This window comes from Neolamprologus brichardi, chromosome 1, assembly GCF_056152115.1.
Source record: "Neolamprologus brichardi isolate AB-2024 chromosome 1, ASM5615211v1, whole genome shotgun sequence".
Lineage (NCBI taxonomy): Eukaryota > Metazoa > Chordata > Actinopteri > Cichliformes > Cichlidae > Neolamprologus > Neolamprologus brichardi.
In genome coordinates this window covers 14,910,959-14,930,000 of record NC_142104.1, presented here as the reverse complement: position 1 = coordinate 14,930,000, position 19,042 = coordinate 14,910,959, and the positions used below count along the sequence as shown (strand labels likewise).

At 42.2% G+C, this 19,042-nt stretch overlaps 1 protein-coding gene across 1 annotated transcript in view; it reads left to right on the top strand.

The window, feature by feature from the left end:
- Positions 1–19,042, top strand: part of galnt2 (UDP-N-acetyl-alpha-D-galactosamine:polypeptide N-acetylgalactosaminyltransferase 2) — a 72,509-nt gene that overhangs the window by 31,161 nt on the left and 22,306 nt on the right. The window contains exons 2-3 of the mRNA XM_006779938.3: positions 10,218–10,305; positions 16,080–16,233. Coding sequence (XP_006780001.1) covers positions 10,218–10,305; positions 16,080–16,233 — 242 coding nt within the window. The remainder of the gene's footprint in view (positions 1–10,217; positions 10,306–16,079; positions 16,234–19,042) is intronic.

Genomic DNA, 19,042 nt, shown 5'->3' with positions numbered 1-19,042 from the left:
GAGAGCAGCACTGACAAAAAGGCGGGAGGTGGAGCTGGAGCTGGAGGTAGCAGATTTGTGCCCAGGGTGGTCAGTATTAGAAATGAGTTTATCAGAGGGACAGCTTGGACATGTGCAGAGGAGGGATAGCTGGAAACAGTGGACAAAGGATGGTGGATATAAATGCCGAGCTGGAGGAAAATAGGATGATGTAGTGACGGAGGACATGCCGGGGGTTGTGTGACAGAAGAGGCCACATCAGTATCCAGGTGGATTCACCTCAGTCAGCTCGGTTCATCAGCTGCTGCCAGTCCAGGTTTACATCCCCCCTCCCCTACACAACACGCGCACACACATTTTGGTCCCAGTATGTTATTGCATAAATAGGAGAGACATCATTAGATGATGACTGACAGCTGTGGCAGCCAGTCTCTCCTGGCACTGCCCCCTGAACCCTCAGCTTCACCCCCTGCACTGCAGCTGAGCCAAAATCAGACCCTGCTACCACAATCTTACTGAGAAAAGGGACACCGCATGCTTACGCCGTAGCCACCTCAGTAACAAGGCAGGCTCACCATCAAGCATTTCCTGTTTATCATCTATTGTGCTGTAAATGGGACAGTAATTTATAAAATAAACAGCATGCTGTGATAAATCAAGCTTAAAATTAACGACTGAAAGCACACATTTATCAGGACCGTGTTTACTTGCTTGTTACTTTAAGACAGAGGTAGGGTCATTTTCTCATAGACATACAATCACGCTTCTTTCTGGAAGCAGAGTAGTTGCCCCCTGCTGGTCACTAGCAAGAATGCATGTTTAAAGCTTCACTTAAAAGCTGGCTTTGCTTTTCAGACCCTGAATTGCGATGGCCATCTTTTATATACTGAAATTTGTTCTCATCCTTCTGAGAAGTATTATCTACTGGAGTATCCACAGAGTGTAACCATGAAATTACACATATTATGTAACTGTGTCTCTAAGACTTTCGCGAAACATTTGGGAGTTCATGTCCAGTTCAAGTCTGGCGACGTATTAACATTTTATGCAGATGATTCTTCCAGAAGTGTTCTTGTCTCATATGTGGTCCGGTTCAGTTATACTCTGTACTTGAGGCCACAGTGCATGGATGCTAACCCCGTCTAAACTCAGTAAGTTAGAAGCAGCTTGTAGGAGATCTAACTTGAGTTGCACGAGAGGAGGAAATATGATTCACAGGGTGATGTGAGGTACTTGTTTAAAAAGATGAACTTTCCATGTGCTGTGATGCGAGATGGGCAGAGACTGTTGTGACTTGTGCGAATCTTCTTTTTTTATGTTTATCTAACTAGACAGCCTGCATTTTATTTAAACTAATGGAAAAGTAAAGACACGTTAAAAACCAGCTCACAGACACTGAGGGAAACTAGTTTGATTCCCTCTGGAACAGGCAGAGCTGCATGATATCTAGATTTTGCTTTGAGCCCCTTAAAGTGATATTTCTTCCACTCCTCAGGGAGGTTAAAGGTCAGGCTCAGCTGCTGAGTGCCCTGCCTGGAGCTGATTAGGATCAGCATCCTGCTTAAGGACACTTCGGCAAGACAGATGCAGCCTGTCACAGTCGTCCAGTTGAAGGACGTTTTGTTTAATCAGGAACAGCACATGCTGCTGTAAGCCATGCTCAAACTGTCACACATGGTCATGAGCTCCAGATAACGGCCGAATGACTAAGATTGCAGATAGAAACAGCCACAATGAATTTTCTTAATAGGGAAGCTGGTATGGTTGGGGGATATGTGAGCATTTTCTAAATGGCCAAGTCCAACTGATAACAATTACCATGCGTTTACAGTTCAAGGTGTGCATCGGCAACTGGATTTAAAATTTACTTGTTTACAGATTTAAATGATCAAGGTGGCAAACCTCCATCCATCCATTCACCCATCCAATTAACAGCTGGTCCATTTCAATCAACCCCAAAAGACAACCATAAATGTCCAGTGAACCAACCTTAGTAGCTTACAGCCTCCATACAAACTGAGTGAGGAGCTTGAGCATCATCAGGGAGCTTGGAGTACACCTCCTGCTCGTTTGTGTCAAAAGCATCCAGTTCAGGTGGTGAAGCAGTCCAATCAAGACATCACCTGGGAGCCTTACCTTGGAGACTTTCTGGTCACGCCCAACTGGAGACCTTGCAGATCACAACTCGTTGGAGGACTTCTATTTCAAAGGAGGAATAAAAGTGTACATATAAAGATTGACTAAATGTTTACCCCACAAATGGAGCTAAAGTTGTTTCAATAATGGCAACTAAACCTGGGTGTGACATGCAAATTCTGTGTCAGAATTCATCTGTTGAGAACTGAGAACACAGAAATAACGTGTTGGTGCATGGGGTTATCGAGTTCATAGTCGCGTGCGTGCAGCTGTGGCCGTAGATCCCAACTGTAGCCAGAGTCATGAACTCTTCAGAAAACTTCACAAGAAGTGATTTCTGTAAATATGTATTTGGATATATCGGCCATTCATGTGTCTCACTGCAGTGAAAGTACTGTGTGTACGTGTGTGTGTGTTGTTGACCTCTTGGCTGCTTTCCGAGTTAATCTATCTGTGGATGTGATCAGATTACTGTGGATTATACTGACTGAGGTTCCACCAAGACTGCATGACACACTCACATACACACTTGCAGACTTTCAGATGAGCGCACGATAACCAAACTGACACAGTAATGCATGTAAGCTCTGAGAACCCCACATAATAAATATGAGCTGACACTTGTTAAGACACACATGCACAGTTGGCCTGATCTGACGGAGGCTTAAAGTCCATCCCACTATTAGAAAAGCAGGTGTGATGGCTCTGGTGTGCACAGGTAGATGCTTCAGTCTGCAGGTAACAAAAAGTATATAAAGTCATATTATTTCTTGAAGTTGGTGTCTGGCTATATTTTGATGTGAGAGGACTGCATGTTTGAATTGATTGACACCCTGTGGTTATTTAGAAGCAGCGCTCTCGATTCCCTTCACACCAAAGAAAAGAAACTGCTGTTTTCGAACATGATATTGGTTTTGACAGTCTCAGTGTGTGTTCATTATATTGCCGACTTCAGTGCTTTGACATACAGCGTGTTCTCGTCACGTTGTGAAAATGCTGCTCACGTCCCGCCAGGTGTCATTTCCTCGCCGCCCCATCCAGCTGCCTGTCTCTCTGTGTTAAAGCCTGACATAAAAAATAAAGGAAAAATCCACACACACTAACTTTTCTCAATCAATATGTTTTCTATATTGCTCAGTGTGTGGTAAGATGCTTAATCCTGCTCTTTATAAACCACCAGCAAAGTACAGAGATAAACCAACGCTGTTTGGTGGCTTAAAGCAAAAAGAACAAACCAATCACCGCAAAAGAAAAACAGAAAGAAATCTGAAGAAAGAATAGAAGACCAAACATAAATGGGTTAAACCTCTTAGACACTTAAAGACATGTTAGCAGCAGCTTTGTGAAGAACAACAAAGGACAGTATGACAAGCAGAAGGTGTTTTAAACATAAATGTAACATTATCCCGTCTCAGGAGACAGGAGTGTCGTGGATAGATATAGAGCTGGACATAAGCTGGCTTTACACCATGACTCATTCCTTTGTGTGTGTGTGTGTGTGTGTGTGTTTGCTTGTGTGTATAAAGTCCCTTTTTTGACTCCGTGTCATGACCATCTGTCCGATGGCAGAATAAGCAAACGGCTGCCCAAGTGACGCAATGCAAAACAGAAAAAGGAAGTGAGAGACGCACACAAAGAAAGTGAAAGACAGACAGGAAGAGAGCTGCTCACAGGCCGGGACCAAAGAGTGAGAAATGAAAAATAGAAATCCACTCATAAGGTTTGTTGTTATCTTCTCATGAGCTAGATGACAAGATTAATATCTTTCTCACATCCGTCCAGTAAATGTGTATCTACAGCCAGGACTCACTTAGCTTTGATTAACAACTGGAAAATTGATCCCGGCCAAGAAAGGGTCTGGCTCTTGAAGCCACTTGAACATTGTTTTAAAATTCTAGTGGAGATCATCTGAACTTTTGAGGAAATGAGGAAGATTGTGCACACAAACAATATTTCCATTTGATGAAACATTGCAGCCATGACAGAGTATGAGCTGTAATCATAGCCTGCATATAAAAAGTGGATGTAGCCACTGTGATGTCACCTTGGATGTCAGATTTGGATTCTTAATGTTGGTATTATTTATTGTTGGTATTATTTATTGTTGATTAGCAATAGGCTCTACTAATAAAATAATAGAATTTCACTCATCAAAACTGAAGCACAGAAGTCTTGGACTGGTTCGTCCCCCGCTGCAAGCTGTCTTATTTGTCCGATACTTGCATGAAAAAGGAGATGCCAACAGGACAAACGTAGTCGACAGGTCCTGTTCAGTGACTGCAGGTAGCAGAGGTGAGGCCAAGGAGACAGTTACCGGACCAGCTGCCTGTGTCAGCACATCTCTCAAAGCAGCACCTAATTTTAGGCCTGGCCTGGCGTTTATATAGCACTTTTCCTGATCTTATTGACCCCCCGAACTGCTACAAGATGACAGACTACAAGCCACATTTACCCACAGACTCACACAGCACTTCATCTGATTAAAATCCACGGCCAGTTTATACAGATCAGCCATAACATTTTAACCACCTGCCAAATGTTGTGTTGGTCCACCTTTTCCTCCCAAACACCTCTGACCCAATGACGCATGAATTCCACTAGATCCCTGAAGATGTGCTTTGGTATCTGCCACCAAGATGTCACCAACCGATTCTGTAAGCTCATCAGTTGTTAGGTGGGAGCTCCATGGATCGGAATTGTTTGTCTAACACTTCCCACAGATGCTCGATTGGATTGAAATCTAGAGGATTTGAAGCCCAGGTCAGCACCTCAAACTTATTACTGTACTCCTCAAATCATTCCTGAAACATTTTTTCTTTGTGGCAGGTCGCATTATCCTGCTGAAAGAGGCTACAGCCATGAGGGAGCACTCTTTCTATCAAAGGATGTGCATGCATTGCAGCACTGCTTAGGTGGTACATGTCAAACTAATATCCACATGGATGGCAGGACACTGCCCAAAGCATTACACTGCCTCCGCCTGCTTGCCTTCTACTCATAGTGCATCCGGATGCCAGCTTCTCCCCAGATAAACAACGCAGCTGGTCATCCACGTGATCTAAAAGAAAACGTGATTCATCAGACTAGGCCGTCTTTTTCCATCACTCTGTTGTCCAGTTCTGATGTTCACATGGCCCTTATTGGCACCTTCATGGGGCACCCTAACTGGCCTGCAGCTTTGCAGTCCCGCATGCAACAAACTATGATGCGCGGTTTATTCTGACACTTTTATTCAGAATATGCATTAACCTGTTTGGCTGTTTGAGCTACAGTAGCTCATCTGTTGGATCAGACTACGTGGGTCAGCCTTGTGCATCAATCACGTGCATCAATGAGCCTTGGCTGCTCATGACCAGGTTCACCGCTGTTCACCTTCCTTGGACCACTTCTGTTAGATACTAACCATAAAGACCAGGAATACTCCACAAGAGCTGCAGTTTTGGAGATGCTCTGACCCAGTCGTCTAGCCAGCACAGTTTGACCGTTGTCAGACTCGCTCGAATAGATGGTGAGAGCAATCCAGTGAAGGCACAGAATGGTTCTAGCCAGGGTTCACATGAGGAGTCTTCATGCTGTGAGGCGTCAGTTTTAAACATTGTAGTGAGCCTTAACAAAATCCAAATGTGTTGTTGGGACAGAAAAGAAAATCACCCCTGTACAGTTGTTATGAAGGGGAAATTAGCTTTTGGAGTGATAGAGTTTATATAACAATAGTTATAAAGCTCAATAACAGGAGCCTGCCTCGTGAAGCTATTAGAGGAACTGGAGTTCTTAGCACTTTGTGTTGGCTTTATTTTTTAGCCCCAGAGGTTGCAGCTTAGTTTGATGCTGTGGAAAAATCATTGAGATTCAATTAACAGTTAGAACAAACCACATGAACCCGACATCGAGGGGTTAACAGTTGCTCAACATCGTGCCTTTCTCTGTTTCCAAAAGCCCACAGTGCATCACTGAGGTTGATTTTATTTCCCTTTAAGTGGACATCATTCTAATCAGTCATTTTTTTGTGCTTTGAGGAGAGCCAAAGATGGGCTGAGGCCACTTTCACTAAGAGGTTTTCAAGCTGTTCATATGATGTGAGCTATAAAAATAGCTCGTCAACATCTGCTCCTTACTTACTCGTTTAAATCATGTCTCAATCAGCGATTTGTCATATTTATAGTAACCATTTGTTGATAAATCACACGCCTGGCTCCTTACAGCTCTGCATTGTTCTCATTATCTCCTAACGTTTTCTATCTCGGTGTGATCTGTGATGGCGAGTACTTCCCATAAGTCACAGAGAAGTTTACACGGGAAGCACGTAGCTCAAATGTACCAGGGATTTATTTTCCCCAACTTTCTCTCCAATTCCCCTTTCTCTGGTTGACTCCTCTTTCATCTTCCAGCTATTATTTTAAGAGTATTTCTTGCCTTTTTGCCCACCTCCATCTTCTTTGTTTAAAAAAAATAAAGACAAACGAATCCTTTTGGGGACAAAGAAAGAGAGAGCGAGATTGAGTTTGTTCAGACCTGCTGGGTATGTTGTGAGATGGCTAAAGAGGTTGCAGGGTCACAGATTTGGAGCGAGAAGATATCCGTGTGGAACAAGGAACCGCCTTCATTATTCAAATAAGCCAAGCTACACTCCTGATAGATCAGGGATGTCAGACTCCTTTTACATCGTAGGCCACATACAGCCCACCTCGACCGTAAGTGGGCCAGGCCGGCGAAACTTCCTGTTGTGTCAGTGTAAAGACATTTCCACAGTGAATCGCTGAAAAAAGAAGAGATGTAACTAAAAACAGTTGGCCTCGTTGTGGAGTCTGTCCCTGTGTGGGTTCAATCTCGGTACCCTCTTCCCCTCTTTCGGTCAAAAAACATGCATTTTAGGTTAACTGGCACTTCTAAATCATTAAATTGAATGGTTGTCTCTCTCTCTCTCTGTGTAAGCCCTGTCCAGGGTGTTCACCCCATGACAGCTGTGATAGGCTCCGGCCCCTATGACCCAGAGTTGGATAAGCAGAAGAAAATAGATGTCCTCAGTTTTAGTCTTTCTCACTTTCCTCAGGTTTGTCAGCACAGCAGCCAGTCGGAGGCTTTGGTGTATATGTTGTATGTGAATAAGATCTTTTGTAACACCCCGCTACCCCACAGTATAGTAATAAAAAAGACTAACATAGAAACTCATAAAACCTAAACCTACATTTCCAGATACTAAAAGCTAAACTGAAGCAATCGAATGGAGTTAAATTGAACTGAAACAAAAAACTTGAGATGAATTAAAAATGGAAACTAATGAGGAATAAAATTGGAACTAATCACTCTAACAGACTCAGTATTGTCAGCACCTGTACTTTTCCTGCTGTAGCAAAGAAACGTGTAAAAATGTCTCTAGTGCACGACATAGTGTTTAATGGTGTACTGTACAAGGGCCTTCTGCTTTACTGATGCGATTAAATATCAGTAGAATCTACGGGGTGTAGGTCACTTTACCTCCACAAATTGTAAAGGCGAGGAGAAGTGTTTATTAAAAATGAGGACTTCATTTAGAAGTTTTTTTCTTTTCTTTTTTTTTTTCAATTCGTGATATATAAAGTCCTCTGGTAAGGTTTATATCAGCTGTGTTAGGTTAGATCCCCTGCTTATTCAGTGTCTTTGTGCACTGGCCTTGCACAACATTTGATGTTGTGCATGATGCTGCTGCACATAAGCACAGATGCTTTAGATCAGGGGTAGGCAACTCCAGGCCTCGAGTGCCGGTGTCCTGCAGGTTTTAGATCGCACCCTGGGTTAACACACCTGAATCAAATGATTAGTTCATTACCAGGCTTCTGGAGAACTTCAAGAAATGCTGAGGAGTCATTTAGCCCTTTAAATCAGCTGCGATGGATCATGGATACATCTAAAACCTCCAGGACACCGGCACTCGAGGCCTGGAGTTGCCTACCCCTGCTTTAGATGGAGGTCTTTTCACAGCAGCGTTTCAGCATGTAACTGCTTCTGTAGTGGGTCTGCGTGGTGGACTGGGAGGCATCCAGACGTATAAAGAAACAGATGACAGTTTCCTGGTGGGGGTGGGCGTGCTGGGAGAGAGTGAAGATGTGACAGATGCGATCAAATTTGTCTTGACAGAGACAAAGAGACACCTTGGCTGATATGAATAATTGTCTTATAATCACGTTAAAGTGTTTGGTCGTACTTGAAAGACTTGTGCAAACACGAGTATGATCAGAGACTGCGAAGAATACAGATCATCAAAACTAATGAGAATTCAAGAAGGTGGGGTTGTGTTCCTTTATAACAAGTATAATCTTAATTTGATCTCTTCTCAATCACTTATTATAATGAAAGGTGGCTTATTATTTGCTCATAACGCAGCCAGCATTTGAAGAGTTGATTGTAAAATGTCTGCAAGTTGTTTCTTTTTCAGAAAACTGCTTCACCAGGAAGAAGTCCTGCACCAATTTGTTGCTTTATTTTACCAGAAAATCAGCCCCCATGTTTTATTCTTACCCCTCAGAACCTGTCAGACTGTTTGCACAGGAAGTACACTGCCAGCTTTAGTCTTTATCCTACGCCGAACATTACTCTCTAACTGTGCACACACTCATCTGTCCTGAGCACTTATAGAAATTGATTTTATGTAGGATTTTTTTTTTTTATATAGTTGTTGCAGGTGGTGGACGGTCTAATCGTATTGCAGTCACTGAGAAAAGGTTGTGGTTTCAGAACAGACTGAGACTCTGTCCACAGCAGATGATTTAAAAATCTGGCATACAGTTAAATGATGGGTAACAGTCACAGAAAACAACAGCAGTTGTTTTTGCTAACATTAATGCATAAAAAGCTGTGAAAATCCCTATTAGCCCTTCTGTCAGAGGTAGAAATTAACAGCTGAGCACGGTCTGCGGTGGTTTGTGACATCACGTCGTTATTGCCTGTCCCGAAGGCATAAAGAAAACGGATCAATAACACATTTTGGAGAGGCTGAAGGTGAAATGCGGGCTACAGAGCAGATAAGAAAGCAGAATAATAGTATTTCTGAAGTCAAGGGCAGCAGCCTGGACCCAGAGTGAATGGTGCTAATTGTGTTCCCTGCCAGCGTATCGATCCGGTGGGTTTTAATTGTAACCTATGTGGACAAGAGGATGGATGGGTGGCTCAGTCATCTGTCCATTTGTACAAATGGTGTGGGCAAGACGATGACGGTGTTTCTCAGAAGGGCTCAGAAGATGACCTTACAGGGATAAAATGAATGAGTGAAATTATGGAATCATGAACAGAAGAGGATGAAAGGAACAGCCAAATTAGTGAGTGAAATAACGAACGAGTCGACCTCTGAATCGCTGCCAGCATTGATTTTAAATGGCTAACGGAGAGAAACTGACAGGCTGTGGATGATCACGGGAGTGTGCGTATTTTAACTGATGATGAAACCGCTCTAAAGCACACGTTGACTGGATAATTTATTGATTTTTAAGTGCTTTGACCGTTCAACATCTTTGACCAGTAGAGCCATGTTTGCTGGACATCCTGTTATCTAAATAGTGAATTTGATTTTATGAGGTTTTACTGAAAAAAGGAGTGCTCAAACTGGAGGTGCTTCTCAGGCTCCAGAAAAGTCTAAACGCTCGGTTTCAAACTGCTCTGTTTGATGTCAGAGGGAGGGAATATCCTTAATGTGCTCTCATGCGTACAGCTCTGCTCACACAGCCACCCACCTGCTGTTTAAACCTTTTTCTGAAGGAAAGCCAATCAGATCAAACTTGGCTTATAAAGACAGAAGAGCTAAAATGTCCATCAAGGTCCAGTATAAGATAAATGGGGATCATTTACGAGCTGGGACTCACGCAGAGCTACTCTAGCGGCGTCCAAGACTTGAACTAGTGAAGCTAAAATGAGCTCTTTTCATTCTGCATGTTACGTTGCATTGTGAGGTCCCAGTTTGTCTTTCCTTGCACATTTCTCTCTGTAATCTTCACAGCGCTTCCAAATACAAACAAATCAGATGTTCATACACTCAACTCACTTCTGTTTGCCTTGCTTCAGGTTTGTTTGCTGTTTGTACTCAAGCTCACAGTGTGAGAACTGTGACTAACCGCCTTTCTCAATGTTTTCAGGATGACTGGGTGTCCAGGGACTTGTCCGGTAGGACCAAAGGTCACAACTCCGACGACAAAGCCCACGGCCCGGAGACATTGCCACCAGGTAGGAAACGTCCCCACACATCATATATCACAACCTCTCTGGCCCAGTGACATGGCTAAATGGGGACATTCAGAGAGCAAACCTCTGAGGTGCTACAACTTCAATAGAGTCAATGCAACAGGCTGAGAAACATCTGTTTTTATTCCAGATCCTGTTTCTCCTTGTTAAAACCACACACCATATATCAGTTTTGGATGTAGCCACTGTGGCCTCAGCTATTGGGGGATGGAGTCCTGCTTTCAAAGCACTGGATGACAGTATATTGTTGTTTTTGTTTTTTAAACCACACATCACAGGAGGAGGAGTGGATCTGACTGTAAAAACTGTGGATGCTCACTCTTATACAGTAGTGACTTGTAAATTAGTGGAGCCAATAGCAAGCTGTGGCTTACTGTCTGTATTTACTTAAAATGAGGCCATAATTTAAAAAAAAATCATACATAATTAAGGTTTGATACGAGCAATTGAGATGACATACTTGTTAATAAAGTGTTTGCAAGGGTAATAAATCATGCAAGAAGTAGACTTCTTATCTTTGCAAGCACACATTGTTAGAAAAAAAATCACATTTACTTGTCAGGCTTGGCAGCTTTTTCTATCTTTTATATACAGTTTATTGCTCACAATGCATCTTAACAGCCATTGGTTGTGTTGTCCTAATAACGCTTAATTTGTCCTGTGCAGACATGGGAATGGGGCTTCAGAGCTCTGGTAAGCTGTCTTCTTCTTAACTTCTTAAACTTGTAGCTAACGTAGTAGTACATTTGCAGTAGTGCTCCCGAGACCCGCTGTCTTGTAAAAGTAGTGTAGTAGTTCCCTTTAACTGGCAGGAACGATTCATGTCTGAGGCACACGTGTGTCAAATTTATCTTTTATTCTTGATCCTTCAGGATTTGTGGAGTTCACTTTCTCATTGCTTGCAGTTGTGACTGAACTCTAGGAAAAGGCACGACACAAATGCATACCAGCTGCAGAGTATGTGCACTGCAGTCACTGTAAACCACATTCATGTATCCAGAGAGTATTCCGCGTCATGTTCCCACAACCGAAACCATTTCCTTTTTCAAAACGCGGTAACACAGCAGCATAGTTTGTTTTATTACCAGTAGAACATGAACATCCTTAACCTTATCGTGTTTGAATAACCACAGCGAGGGAACCCAATGAAATACGCACATCTGTATGATTCCGACTTAAAAACAGGTTGGAGCCGATTGCCTGTCCAAAATAATTCAGGCAGCCAATTTCGATCTTCCCACAAACCAACTATGCGTCTCCACCCAAACTCTGAGAGACATTGTTTCAGTGTCCAGCAGCCAAGAGGAGAGCAGGAGGAGAATCTGATTTCTCATTCAGCACCCGTCGTCAGGCTGACTCAAAGCAGCAGAAGCAGCCAACGCCCCTCCTTCACAGGCCCGTGACCTGCGAACGCTGAACACACACTCTCTTATCTGATCCAGCAATGCTATCCAAATTGAATGTTGAAGTGAGGGCATTTCAATTTCAGGGTGACTTTACACTCAGCAATGACAGCGTATCACAACATCACCCAGAGTGCACAAGGACACTTAAGAAGAGGAGAAAGAAAACAGAAGGAAAGTGTTGAGAAAGCAAGAGAACAAGGAGATGAAGCCTAAGAGATACGTGGAAGAGTAAAAGATTTACTAATAAAAACAGAGTAAATGAGTAAGTCTTTGGGTTCGTCAACGATGGGTGCTGGTTATGTTTTGTTTTTTATCTAATCCTACTCAGACAGTCATTATAAAGTAAAAAAGGTGAGGCGATACCTCAGATCTTCATTTTAAAAAAAATTAAAGCATAAAATATACTAAACCGTGTCACTCTGAGTATGTTAGAAATGTTTCATTGTTGCACTGACGCCTTGTTATTTTTCATGGTTGTTTTTAAGCGTTTTGTTATCGTTTTACCGTTTGAGCATGCCAAAAATATGTTTTATTCAAACAAGGGAAAAAAATGACTAAGATGGGGAGGGAGCAACAGCATGCTCCTTCCATTCAACACATCCAAATCCTCTGAAACAAGAAGAAAAAAATCTTTTTCAGAGAAGTCAAAACAAGCCTGTACTGGCCCTCTTCCAGATCCGAATCCTTTACAAAGTGAGGAAAAAACTCCTCAAAGCTCTCAGTATGTGTTCTTTCTAGTGAACGTTTGGCATCATTTGTCTTGTCTGGTACTAAACATTTATTTGCGCTCGCCGGCTACTTTGTCAGTACCAGGCTGATCCTTCTTTGCCTTCAGAAGTCCCTTAATTCCTCATAGCTTCGATTCGCCAAAGTGCTGGGAAATATTGCTGTATTCAAGTCTGCCACCAACAACCATCCCACATTCAGACTCACAGTGGGGTATATAATTATTTGATCCCCTGCTGAATTTGTAAGTTTGCTCACTTCCAGAGAAATGAACAATCTCTATTTTTTTTTTAATTGAAACAGATTAAAAAACCAAAATACCAGGGAAAAAAACGCATTACACAAGTTAAAGTATTTAAACTCCTACAACCAGAATTCTGGCTCTTATAGATTAAGTACACCTGTCTACAAAATCAGTTTCTTTCAGTCCAACTTCTCCACCACCATGTGTGAGACTGAAAAGCTGTCAGATGATGTCGAGGGACAGGACTGTAGATGTGAATGAGGTTGGAACAGGCTACAACGTCATCAGTAAGAAGTTCAGTGAGAAGGTGACACCTGTGTGTGTGATTAGCCAAGATATGTGATGTGGGGTGGGGGTTCAATTCTTTGTGAGCAAACTTACAAATTCAGCAGGGGATCAAATAATTATTTCCCCAATCACCTTGACCATGTCAACATGCCTAAATTCATTGAACTGCAGCCATGTGATTTGCTGATTAGGTGGGCCCAATAAAGTGGCTGCTGAGTGTAGTTATTTAAAATGATGCTTTTATAGATTTTTGGCTACAACTTTAGCTGACGCCACTTTGTTTACTTTTTATATTTATGATCTTGTGGATGCAAAGGAGTCGAAGCGGCTCAGAGTCCAGTGGAATTTCTTTCTGAACAAATTTTCTCACGCATCACCTCGACCTCTTCCCAAAACGTTTTAGTCTTTGTGCCAGTGAAACAACAGAGTTGTTTCAGTCTATGTGTTTAGCGCATATTTCTGTTATTATAGTGATTTAACTTGTCACAAGCTTTAGCCAACTGTGGTGTGTTAATCTCAGTCCCTGCAAGTGGAGCGATCCAATTCTCTGCTGCGATTTTAGTTTCTAAATCTGCTGAAAACGCGTTATAAAAATTCAGATTTGACGCCCTTCCATTTATCTACTCCTTTCTAGCTATTTGCTGAATAAGACGCAGACAGTGGCAGTGTTGGTCAGAGTATTCATTTATTTATAGATGAAGTGCCGTAGTGAATCGAGGTCTTGATAAATGACTCTGTGTGGGCGCATTTTCAGCAGTCGCAGTCCTATGAATCTACGGGGTGTTTTGTAGCACATGGGGAAGCAGCCTTTTCCCTTCTTAAGCCTAAAATAGTAACACAGCTTCAGTAACGCCAAACTCAATAACTTGGGAATCTTTTAGCTTTTGCATATTAATCAACATCCTTCTCAGTGACTAAGTGGCAGGTTCGTGAATGCATCACTTCCTTATAATTGAACAGCATCACTTGGTGCACGGGAGCAGTGGCACAGATTGGTGCTGCAGTCTGGAGTTCAGGCAGTGGGATCAGGATGCAGCTCAATTGAAACGCATCTATTAAATACAGCTCGAGCACTGGTGCCCTCTGAGCTGTCTGCTAGGCAGTGAGGGCTCATGGTTCAGCACAGACTGGGGGAATGACACTGAGCTTGAATCATTTTTGGCAGTTAGCGTCACTTGGAAACGCGACGAGGGATTTCTACAAAATGCGGCAACAAACAAAAACAACAACCAGTCAGCCGCTGTGGGCTGAAACAGTTCAGCGACCGAGAGTCGGAGTGAGAGTGAAAGCTGTTCAAACAGCTATAATTTCAGCCAGCGGATCGCATCATTGACCAGTACTGCATGACAGAGACAGAGGCTGAGCGCACATGTATGTACCTGCCGAAGAGGCCTCGCGGTATCGCGAACACAGCAGAAAAACGGGGCAAACCCGGAGAGAGCGGAGCGTTAATCCGCTGAAGGAAGCGGAGTAATCAACCCCGGGTTTAACATTCATTTCACCACATCGCTTACTCGCTGCCACTAAATACAGATATCAGCAAGGACATCACACACTCTGACGCACGCGTCTCCGAGGCACCGTTACACAGTCGCGAGCGGATCATCGTCGCGAGCTTCGGCTAATTGACACGCGAACCACGTTCACGTGCTGCCACAGGAGACGCGCGCAGACGCACACGCGCTCTCTAACTTCTCTGCCATGCACGCGCTCACCTCAGCTGGGAGATGGCGTAATCTCTCACTGCCACACGCTCGAGTCGTTAGCGTGGCAGCTGCACCCAGCTAATTAGTGGCGTTATTATTGGTGTGTGTCTGCGTCTCAATAGTCGGAGATAAACTGTGAAACTAAACGTGACGCCTTTCTCTGTTTATTCTGCAGTGTTTCAGTATTTTGGTCAAACAGACACGACACTAAAAAATATTTTTTATTTATACTAATCTTATAAATCATGTTTCTAAACTGCAACAAATTAACAAGTGCCCCCCCCTCCGACTGTCTGCGGTGCATATTAAATGTTCTTTTGTGTTTCCTGGCTTTACCAAAGTAGTCTCGCCCTGTCGCCTGAGTTGTCTCCCGCGTATTTTCTCATACAGGCAGCATAAATTTCATGTCAGCTTTCCTCAGTGCCATGTCGCTGCCTCGTCAAGCAGCAGCTTGAAGCAGCCAGGTTTCCTCGCTGTCAGTCGTGAAGTATTCTTGCATCAGCCAGGCTGCCTCCTACATTTCATATTCCCACTGATCTGTAATCCCATTCATTCGTCAGACGCATTCGCAGCCTTTGTTGAAGGTTTTAATATCGCGTTTGGTGGTGGCTTTTATTTTTGGATGTGCTGTATTTAGTTAACGTGATTTCCCAGAAATTCACATGAGAAAATATTTCGTATTAAAACCTAGGTTCACCAGTTGTTGTTTTTTTTACCACCAGTGTTTTTAATATTTTTGGAGTGCATTTGAATATTTAATATACCATTTTTGTGGGTTTATAGCATCATATTATAGATAGTGCTTTTACAAAAAGATCTGAGGTTAGAATCAGAAAGCAAACCTGATTTAAATTTACCCAGTTTTTCCTTTTGAAGGTTGTCTTCTCATGCACACACCTGCGCTCCTTTTAGGGTTGCTATCTTTAGGTTGCACCCTGGCAATACAAACATCAACTTCTCTTTCAAAATGACCCAAATGTCCTGTGAAGAATCTCTGCTTGTGATGAGAGCTGTGTCTCTGGCTATGACCGAGAGATCAAAGAGTAGTTTTCAGCTGAAGTAGGAGCGTGGACAGTCACAGTGGCTTTTGCGCCAGACTGTCAACACAAAGTTCTGCTGTAATGTCCCTAGGCACATGAAGGGAAAACATTTGAGAGAAACGATCTGACCTGGGCTGCATGCTGCTTTTTGGCCACATCAAACCCAAAATCAAGTCACTGCTGGTGCACAAAAAGGTGACCTTGAAGGAAATGGCACCTTCAAATAAATGAACCTGGTCAAATGGTCACAGAACTGACTGGGAAGTAGTGTGTGCCTCGCATCTACTGTGGATATCTCTGGTTGGAGATGTGCCTAATGTGTGTGTGTGTGTGTGTGTCCATCCAGGTAAGGTGCGCTGGCAGGATTTTGACCAGGATCTGTATGTTGGAGCCACGGTGGTCCGGCCAGGTCAAGACCCCTACGCCAGAAACAAGTTCAACCAGGTGGAAAGCGACAAACTCCGAATGGACAGAGCTGTACCAGACACGAGACATGATCAGTACGTACCTGTGTCACTGCACACACACACAGCTAATATGTGAAACACAATGACATCCCTCTTAACTTCTGCTTTTTCATGGGTGATTGAAAGGGGGGGTTTTTTGCGAATACATGCTGTCTTATCACATTCGTTGATTTGACTAATTGATCCCAGACTGGATAAGATCTCTCAGGAACTCTCGCTATTGTGGTTACAGTGGAAACCAGGAAGTAGCAGTGGAGCAGACACTGTCTGCCTTAGTGCTAAAATAAACCCACAGGCTGTAAAAGCTGCGTATTGTTCTGCTCATTGTAACGGACTAAACAAAATCATAAAATGACTTCGTTTGGATTCTTTTATTAGAAGAATATTAGGTTTAGTCAGCTTGGATCTCAACAGGCCTTTTTGGCAGTGAAAAGTCCATTAGTGTTGTATGAGTCTGGTTACATGTCCTAACTTCTGGCACTACCCTTTTGTTAATAAAGACCAAATCGCTGGATTGTGTGAAAAAATGTCAGCAGAAAGACCTTACACCTAAAGAACAGGCACCGCTGACGTGTTGAAACTCTAAAGAGCAAGTTTTTACTTTTTCTAATACAGCAGCAGAAAAAGGGATTTATATATGTAGTATCCAACCCTGTTTCCAAAATATTTGGAACACCATTTCCTGGACTTGTAGAGATTTCTTTATCTTGGATATATCTCACATGGACTAAGCAATACTAACAAATAACTTCTTAAGAAGCAAGCATAAAAAAAACGTCATGGTGAAAGTTTAAGTCCTCTATATTTGGTATGATATAGGGTTTAAATGATTAATACAAACATTCCATATCACGTGTTTAAACTAAGATATTTATTAATGTATGTTCTCATGCAATTTGATTCCTTTAAAAACATTTCAGTGAAGTTGTGACAGGGTGCAGCGTCATCTTGTCTTTAGAGACTTAGAGACTTAGAGCTTTTTATTGTCATTATGCAGTTTCTTGCACAGCGAAATTGGGTAGCTGAACCACAAAGGTGCTAAAGTAAGGAGAAACCAATATACAACGAAGGCGGAAAATAAACAAATAATTAAATAAATAGAATAAAATAAAAAAACAGTGTATATGTATACATATGTGAGTGGAACTATATACATGGTGTATGTGTAGGAAACATTGAAACAGACTGGGACCAAAATAATTGCACATGAGCCAAAAATATTGCACAGAACATGGAAAGACTGAGATATTGCACTTAGATGATCAACAGCAGTGTCAGGGTGGATGTGTTGGGGAAGTCTTTACTAGAGATGGCACGATACCACTTTTTTATGTCCGATACCAATACCGATATCATAAATTTGGATATCTGCCGATACCGATATAAATCCGATATAGTGTGTTTTTTAATCAATAAAACTGTTTTTTTAATATCTTGCTGCATTTTGTATAAGTTCATACTCAAGTTAAAAAACAACAACAACACTAAAGCTATTCTGTTATACCTGTATGTAAAAAAAACACACTGCACCCATAATATTTCATAGTTCAGCAACACTGATCAATCTAATAAACTTAAACCTACTCCATCTTCCCTATTCTGGTATTTTAAAGAGTACTTAGCAGAAATATTAAGCAACCTAACTAATAGGGTTGCAAACTCCCAGCAAAAGAAAATAGGGAACCACCCTCCACCTCATGATGCTTAATCGATGTAATCAACTTTAATTTGATGCAGGGTGAAAAAAATTCACAGAAATAAATTATTTTTCAAGAATAATTAAATAGATTCAACATCTTTCTTCAACAGAATTGCAGAATTCACAGATGGTATCTTCCCAAAGGAAAAAGTACTATAGCTTACTAGGGTATATTAGACTTAACAGTTACTATATACAGTAATGGACTTCTATACATTTTACATCAGATTAAAACTTTGGGTGTAAGATTCAGATAATTATTAAATAATTAAAAGCTAGATATTTTAAATGAGAATAAGAAAGAAAAGTATGTCTTTGTGCCCCCTATGCCCTATCGGCCCCCCTGGCTAAACTTTGCTAGATCCGCCCCTGCGCAGTTACGTCAGCTGCGTAGAAAAAGATTCTGGTGTAGAAAGTAATATTAAATAAATTCTAACAACAGCTTATCAAGCTTAATAGTGCTGCTGTTGTTCAGCCGCTGGTTTCCTCTTTCTGGCACGAAGTGGGCCAAAAACTAAGAAGAGAGACAGACTCGCTACAGAAAAGCCGATCAGCTGATCATTGATCAGTTTCACGATTGAAGTAGGAGCAGGAGAGAGAGAGAGAGAGAGAGAGGCAGTCGCTCCATATATCGGTTGTTAAGCTTAACGTGGGAATGCTTTAGAAACATTCAGAGATGAACTTACACACTTGCTTTACTTCTCTCTGAGATAACTTCCTCGGAGATGAAATGTTTGCTAGCAGGCTACAAATACACACAGCCCCATGACCACACTGCTTCCACGTGCTACAGTTATGAGCCGAGTTACGCCGTGTCGCAAGTTTTGTGAGGTGCTTTTTTGATATTTAATGGATCGGATTACATTTTTTATTTCTCTCCGATATCCGATCCAGTAATTTAGGTCAGTATCGGACCGATACGTAATATCGGATCGGTCCATCTCTAGTCTTTACACACTCTTAGTTTGCATTAAGAGTTCTGACAGCCCACGGGAAGAAGCTGTTCTTTAGTCTGTTGGTTTTGCACCTGATGGATCTGAGCCTTTTTCCAGAGGGCAGGATGTTGAAGAGGTGGTGGTTAGGATGGAGGTGGTCCTTTATAATTGCCCTGGCTCTGGAGAGACATCTTGAGCTGGCAATTAA